The 7507-nt window shown below is 56.2% G+C and overlaps 1 protein-coding gene across 1 annotated transcript in view; it reads right to left on the reverse strand.

The window, feature by feature from the left end:
- The window catches only part of MEGF6 (multiple EGF like domains 6), a gene marked incomplete at its 5' end in the record, with an annotated part of 73346 nt that overhangs the window by 6778 nt on the left and 59061 nt on the right, over positions 1-7507 (reverse strand). Inside the window, 8 exons of the mRNA XM_017743984.1 lie at positions 192-320; positions 730-858; positions 1406-1534; positions 1821-1952; positions 2238-2366; positions 2762-2893; positions 3859-3984; positions 6359-6508. Of these exons, the coding sequence (XP_017599473.1) occupies positions 192-320; positions 730-858; positions 1406-1534; positions 1821-1952; positions 2238-2366; positions 2762-2893; positions 3859-3984; positions 6359-6508 (1056 nt within the window). The remainder of the gene's footprint in view (positions 1-191; positions 321-729; positions 859-1405; positions 1535-1820; positions 1953-2237; positions 2367-2761; positions 2894-3858; positions 3985-6358; positions 6509-7507) is intronic.

Below are 7507 nucleotides of genomic sequence, written 5' to 3' on the forward strand. Positions count from 1 at the left end.
GGTCTGATACAGAGCCACGCTGATTTTGATGCAAGAGGAGCCAGTGACCCCCCCAAGGCTGCTCAGCTGCCCACAAAATGACTTTTGGTATTTCACCCGCTTGGGTAAGAGGCAGCAGCATTCCGCCCACCCCGAGGAATGCATTCCTTCCTGAGCTGCCAGGGAAGGCAGGCTGGGCTGGGAAGGGTTACCTTGCTGGCAGGTGGGTCCCGTCCACCCCTCTGAGCAGAGGCAGCGGCCGCTGATGTGGCTGCAAGAGGCGTTGTTGAAGCAGTGGCAGGTCTGGCTGCAGTCCTGGCCGTACCTGTTCTCCTGGCATGCTGCAGGGGAGCAGAGCAGGCAGGAATGGTGGGCAGGGGGTGGGAATTAGAGCAGCCAGGCTCCTACCAACCATGCCAGGGGCTGGGAGAGGACCTGATGCTGGTGCTTGGCTGCTGTGTGAGGTGGTTTTGTGGTGTTACAGGGAAGTAATGTGTCCTACAGGCCAGACATCTGAACACAGACACTGCCATCACTACCTATTTGGAAGTTTTTTCCTCATTGTATCCAACCACAACATGCTCAGGCAGAGCCCCCCACTCTGAATTCAAATTAAATTCCACACAGAGAAAACCACAAGTGGGGAACAGCCAACCCAAACCTCCGTATCCTATGACCTGGCAGCAGAGACAGCCCTGGCTCCAGAGTGCCCGTGGAGGGCAGGGTGGGCACCTGGGCACAGACACCTACCCTGGGCACAGCGGGGGCCGGTCCAGCCGGGGGGACACTGGCACTGTCCCGTCACAGGGTCACAGTGGGCACCATTCAGGCAGTCACAGGCCTGCCGACACTCCAGTCCATAAAATCCATCTGGGCAGGCTGTGGAAAGCAAAGGAGAAATCCACACAAAATGCAGAGCTGGAGCTCTCCCAGTGGGAAAAGGTGTCCCTTGGTGGCCTTTGTGGCCGACGTGAGGCTGCACTGGTGTGACAGCCACTGCTAAGGGCAGCACATATTAGATGTGAGTCCACTGTGGACATTTCAGGTACAGGAGAGGGCAGTGGTGGATCAGGAGAGTGATGGCATGAGGCTCCTGACCATGGAGAGGCTGCTGGGGGAGCCAGATCCCTGCATCCAGGGACCCCTCCAAGAGGCTGCTCCAAGACCCTGTGTGCAACACGTACACCCTCGGGTGACCACACCAGCTGTACAACCACTGGGTCACCTATTATTTACATTTCCATAGTCTTTTTTTGTTTCCCTAGACCTTTTCCCTCCGTAAATAAAACCAGAGACAGCAGCTTGCAGACTTGTTCTCCCCATGACCATCCTGAGGGATTCTCTTTGCTGTAGTGGGAGAGCAAAGTCAGACAGGGAGCACAAACGGTCTGGGATGGAGCCCTGGTCCCCAGGCTGAGGTACTCACCGTGCTCACAGAAGGTTCCCCGCCAGCCCGGGCCGCAGGTACAGGCCCCGCTGACGTGGTCACAGGTTGCTCCGTTGTCACACTGACACTGGTGCCGACAGCTCAGCCCAAACCACCCTTCCGGGCACTCTGAAAGAAATGAGACTGAGGAGCCTGACCTTTCCCAGGTCCCAGGGAAGCTATCCTAAGGCAGGGGCTCGGACTCTGAATGGAATAAAAATACCTGGCAGCTTCTTTTTTGATAACAGCCAGCGGGTTCCAATCTGCCCCTAACAGGTGTGTACCCACATCACCCAGCCACCCTGGGGACAGGACCAGCACCCCAGCCAGGGAAGGGGACTGGGCTGGCCCAGTGCCTGGAACACCTGCAGCCCCTGCTGGCTGTAAGGGCAGGCAGGGCAGGGGCAGCACTCACTCTGCTCGCAGTGGCTGCCCGTGTACCCGGCCTCGCACAGGCACTGCCCGCTCTCGGCGCTGCAGCTGCCGTCGCTGTTGCTGCAGTTGCAGGTGTGGGCACAGTCGGGGCCCCAGTGGCCCAGGTCACAGGCTGGAAAAACACAGCAGGAGCCTGTCACTGGTGTGCACCCGAGAGCACGGCGTGGGCACAGTCTTTGCCAGCAGTCACAACGTCCCTCGGGCACAGGGACAAGCACGGCTGCAGAAAGACCAGTGGCACTGCCAGCACTGGGCACACAGCAGAGAAACCAAAAGGATTTCAGAGAGATTCCCTGGCAGAGGCACAGCATGCAGATGAGAATGGAGCGATGGCAGCATAGCTTGGCACGGGTCAGAGTGGCCCAGGAGGGAAGGTGACAGAGCACGGGTGCCGTACCTCGCTGGCAGTGGTGCCCCGTCCAGCCGGGCGGGCAGCTGCACGTCCCGGTCACCGGATGGCAATGTCCCTCGTTCCCACAGCTGCAGCTCAGCTGGCAGTTGGGGCCGAACCAGCCGGGTGGACACACTGCCAAGGGAAACAGGGAGGGACCGCAGGTGGCTGCTGGAACCTCGGCCCTCGGCAGAGCCGCTGGATCCCGCAGTGCTTCGGCTGAGCCACGAGCACTGCCACAGCTCTGCCACCCCGAGTGCAGGTGCTGAGCAGGACGAGGGGCTCAGCATTTTGCCTCCCTTTCTGCTGCTGCAGAAGTTACCACTGTGGAGAGGGGACTAGAGGGACTTTGAAGTCCCCACCCTGCACCCCAATGAATGAGGGAACAGAGATGTGCACAGTGCTCAGCCTGCCCTGCTGAGCGTGGCAGTGCCTGTCGGTCACTGGATGCTCCAGGTCAGCAGAAACGCCCCCCATTCCAGCTGGAAATGGACATTCCAGCTGAGGGACCCACCCCAGCCCACACTCACCATCCTGGCAGCGCTGGCCGGTGTAGCCGGGTGGGCACAGACAGGTTCCGGTGACAGGGTCACAGCTGGCGTTGTTGGCACAGTCGGGGCAGATCTCCTGGCAGCCCGGTCCCCAGAGACCCTCAGGGCAAGCTGGAGCGTGAGCAGACAGAGAACACACAGCACCGGGATCAGAGCCCAGGTGGCAGAGGGAAATGTCTGCCCTTTTGGGCTCCCTCTCGCCGTCATTGCTGTGCTCATGCAAGACGTGGACTTTTGTTCGCAGCACGTGGCCACCAGCGAGCACAGCACGGCCGTGCCTGTTCCACAAGCAGCGTGCGAGCCCTCTGTCAGCGCTATTCTGAGCTCGCTCCAGGGTTTTCATGCCAATTTTGGATTTGCATCCACTTGCAGGGAGCTCCAAGGGCTCCTCAGTGGGAAATGGTGCTGCTGGCACAGGGACTCCGCAGCTGCTGTCACACCACGGACAGCACATCAGTCACTGCTCCAGGACCCGCTGTGAGTCGCAAAGGAGGAGCAAAAGGCTAAGAACTGCTAAAACTAGGGCAAGAATCCTTCTCCAACTGGTCCAACTGCTCCAGGGCCTGGAAAAAAGGCAGCTTGAAATGTACGGTAAGCACTGTGCACACGTAGTTTCGTTGCTCAGCCAAACTCTTAGGAGAGGGACATCTCTATGTGACTAACACCTTCCAGCTGCTGCAATTCTGCAGAATCATGCAAAAGCTTTTCATTTCGGACTCTCGAGTTTTCCAGCAGTTAAAGAGTAATCTGGTGAAGGCAATTAAAAACATGCATGGGTAAAGAAAGTTTCCTCTCCTACGTTAAGGACTGCAACAACCGAAAACATCTCTTCATCTTTTTCATCGTGTGTGTTTGCTTGTGCTTCCCTCAGCCTCGACAGCAGAGCAGGGCTGTTGTTTAGGACTCGCCATCAAAAGCTGCAATTTTTTCTAATTTTCCACTAAGATGATTCTAATTGCACTGGGTGTTTTTAAACTGCATTTCAGCAAAAGAAAAGTTAACGGCTCTACATCTGACTCCCTCCCTCTGTACCTAAATCCCTCTCTCAATGTGTTTGCTCTGCTGCCCGTGCTCACCTTGGGCGCAGTCATGTCCCATCCGGCCAGGTGGGCAGTGGCACTGCCCCGTGCTCCGGTCACAGGATGCTCCTCCACAGGCACAGGGATGCTGACAGCCTGCCCCAAATGTCCCCTCAGGGCACTCTGTGGGAGAACAGCAGAGTCAGAACTTCCCCCTCAAGGTGCCCATGGGCATTTTACCAGCCCAGCCCTGCAGCCCGAAGGAGCCTCTGGGTCTGTGGGGAACAGTCAGCTGTGAGAGGTTCCCACCTGTGCTCCTGGCTTAGTGGGCATGGTGGTGTTTGCTCAACGGTTGGGCTTGATGGTCTTGAAGGTCTTTTCCAACCTTAATGGTTCTGTGAGCCTGGGCGTGACCACTCCGTGGGCCACGCCGGTCACCTCCAGCATTGCCACCACCACTGTGGTCAGTCTGTCCATCACTTCTCTCTTGTTGTGTGTCCTTCCAACAAGAATTTCTTCATGTTGAGTGACCACTCACATCCCCAAAAGCTGAGGCCAAACTGGTCTCCAGTGTTTGGATAAAGATTGTGCCCAAGCCACCCTGCTCTCTGTGGGCTGGGGTGCAGAGCACTGGGGTCACAGCCCCACACTAAACCACCCCTTGGCTTTCCCAAGACACTGTGAGGGTTTTTATCTCCCTGGCTGAATGCCTCCAGGATCTGAGCACCAGGATTTTAAGAATCAGCCAGGTTTGCACAGATGGACACAGATGGAAAGCAGGAAAGAAAGAACATCTTCATCCAGAGGAGGAATGATTGCTTTTCCTTCCCTCTGCTCTGGATGCCAGCGTGGTTCTGCCCATAGCAGCTCGGTTTGATCTTTGTACCCCATGCCACAATTTAGCTGGTGCCATGCAGACTGAGGCCCCCAGACCCAAAGATCCTTAAATCCTCTCTGAGTCCCCCACAAGAGCTCCACGCTCACCAGAGCCAAAGCTCTGTGAAGCTTCAGCAGAGGTGAACACGCCGGCACTGACAAACCACGGGGGAAACGCAGCGCCTCCATTTCCAGTGACACAGTGGAGTTTTTGTTATTCCTCCTCTTTGCTAATTGATGGCAGATGTTTGTCTTCACCCTTTAATAATTTCCAGACCCGAACAACAGCCAAGAGCCTACTATTTCTATACAAATATTTGTGTTATTTCCTGTGACTCCCCCCTACAGCCTTCAGCTCCTTTCTTACCCTTTTTAAAAATATCCCGAGCGGGAGCACCCAGCCTGATGGGACTCCAGGGGAGGGGCCACAGCATCCCACCACGGGGGGCTCGGGGCTGTCAGACCCTGCCAGGGGGCACAGCCCTGCAGGAGCTGCTCCCATCTCTCCTGCCAGCACTATGGTAGCACTTGCATTGGGATTTTTTGCTGCTGTCTGCAGCTCCTGTTGCGACCAAGTCCTGTCAGAGATGGGGCTCTGCACCACGACCCTGTGCTGGCAGATGAATGAGGCTGATGGTTGTAACTTCTGGGCTGGGGTGAAGCAGTGCATGGCTGAACATCAGTTGCTGCAGAAACTCCCGGGATGCTCCAATCCAAATCCAGATGTGGCCATTTCCAACCTCTCCATGCAGTGTCTTCTACTGCTGCAGTCTGTCTTCCAGTGTGGACTCAAGTGTCCAGCTTTTTGCATTTTCTGTAGGATCCAACCAGCTGAAGGCGGTTCAGGAGGCTCCAGCCTCACAAGAGCAGGAGTAGGTTGATTTTCAGTCTCCACTCAGCTCTGCAGTTGGCAGAACTTATTCTTTTCCAAGCGCTGTGTTCATATTTTGTAATCCTCACCTCGTGCCAGTGACTCACTGCCTTTAGGTTCTCTCAAAGCACCTTTGTCTGACCAAAGTGAAGCTCTCTGACACACCAACTGCCCCCAGGATCTTGAAAACTGCACTCTCAGAGCCTGAGAGTTGGACACAGTTAGACATACACAGAGCTGGGCAGTTCAGTCACCGCCCCACCGACTCCCAACATCATGGGAAGAGCACAAAACTGCTCTAGGAGGTTCACACAGAGGCAGAAGTTTGAATTCTAATGTAAATTAAATGTAAAATACTCTTTTGCCCTTGCAGATGAAGTAGAATTTCAATATGGAATAGAGAATGGAGCAGAAAATGTGATATTGTTGAGCTGGGCAGGGATTGCCTGGAAGGGAAAAGACATCAAGGCCAGGGAAAGATAATTAGATCCCAATCACTTCCATCTACCAACACAGACATGTCCAGTGGCAGGGTGAAGTGAAACCTTGTTCTCCTCTTCTGAATCAGGCTCATTTTATATGAGCAATTCTCTCTCCCACTTTAAGGAGGCGGCAGCGTCTCACAGAGACCTGTGGGTGGCAGCTCCTGTGTCCCCCAAAGCCTCTACTGGCCACCCATCAGATCCCCTGCAGTGGCCTGGGGCTCTCAGGGGATTCAGGAAGTGCTTTTGTGTCGTTTGGTGAAGCAGAAGTGTGAGGATTGCTGAGTTTCCAGCGCACACAGAGCTGCCCTGCACGGCCCTGCGTTACCTTGGTCGCAGTGCTCCCCGTGGTAGCCTGGGGGACACTCCTTGTGACACTCCCCGGTGACAGGGTCACAGGGCACTCCTGGCGAGCAGCTACACTTCTTCTTGCAGCCATCCCCGTGGTATCCAGGGTCACAGCCTGTGAACAACCATAATTAGAGAGAAAGAAGCTCTGAAATTACTCCTCACCCCTGGCAGAGCCCGGCCCCAGGTGCTGAGCACCCTCCTGAGCTCCACCACCCACCACACAGCTCCTGCTGAGCACTGAACGTGGCTGAGGGTGAGCAGGGCATGCTCCTGAGTGAACAAGAGGTGAGGCAGCCTGGGAGGGTGGAAAGCGAGCAGAGCTTTCCCCCCCCCAGAAATTAATGTGGGGAAAAGAGACCACGGGACAAGAAAGGGGGATGTTCCGGGGGTGCTTCGTGGGAACAGAATGACACCAGGTGACACCAAGGTGGGAGCGAGTGCGGATCTGCTGCAGGGTGGGAGGGCTCTGCAGAGGGACCTGGACAGGCTGTATGGATGGGACAAATCCAGGGATTTGAGGTTTAATAAGACCAAATGCTGGGTCCTGCATTTTGGCCACAACAGCCCCTGCAGCACTACAGGCTGGGGACAGAGCGGCTGGACAGCGGCCAGGCAGAAAGGGACCTGGGGGCACTGATGGACAGCAGCTGGACGTGAGCTGGCTGTGCCCACATGGCCAAGAAGGCCAGTGGCACATGTATCAGGAATAGTGTGGCCAGCAGGACCAGGGAAGTCATTCTACCTCTGTACTGGGCACTGCTGAGGCCGCACCTTGAGTGCTGTGTCCAGTTCTGCACCCCCAGTTCATGGCAGATGTTGAGGGGCTGGAGTGTGTCCAGAGAAGGGCAACAAGGCTGGTGAGGGGTCTGGAACACAAGTGCTGTGAGGAGCAGCTGAGGGAGCTGGGGCTGTTGAGCCTGGAAGAAGAGAGGCTCAGGGGAGCCCTCATCACTCTGTACAACTCCCTGACAGGAGGGGACAGCCAGCTGGGGGTCGGGCTCTGCTCCCAGGACACAGCGACAGGACAAGACACAGCCTTAAGCTGTACCAGGGGAGGTTTAGGCTGGACATTAGGGAGAAATTCTTCACAAAGGGTGACTGGGCATTGGAATGGGCTGACCCGGGA

Source organism: Corvus brachyrhynchos, unplaced genomic scaffold (assembly GCF_000691975.1).
Source record: "Corvus brachyrhynchos isolate BGI_N302 unplaced genomic scaffold, ASM69197v1 scaffold68, whole genome shotgun sequence".
In the NCBI taxonomy this organism is placed as follows: domain Eukaryota; kingdom Metazoa; phylum Chordata; class Aves; order Passeriformes; family Corvidae; genus Corvus; species Corvus brachyrhynchos.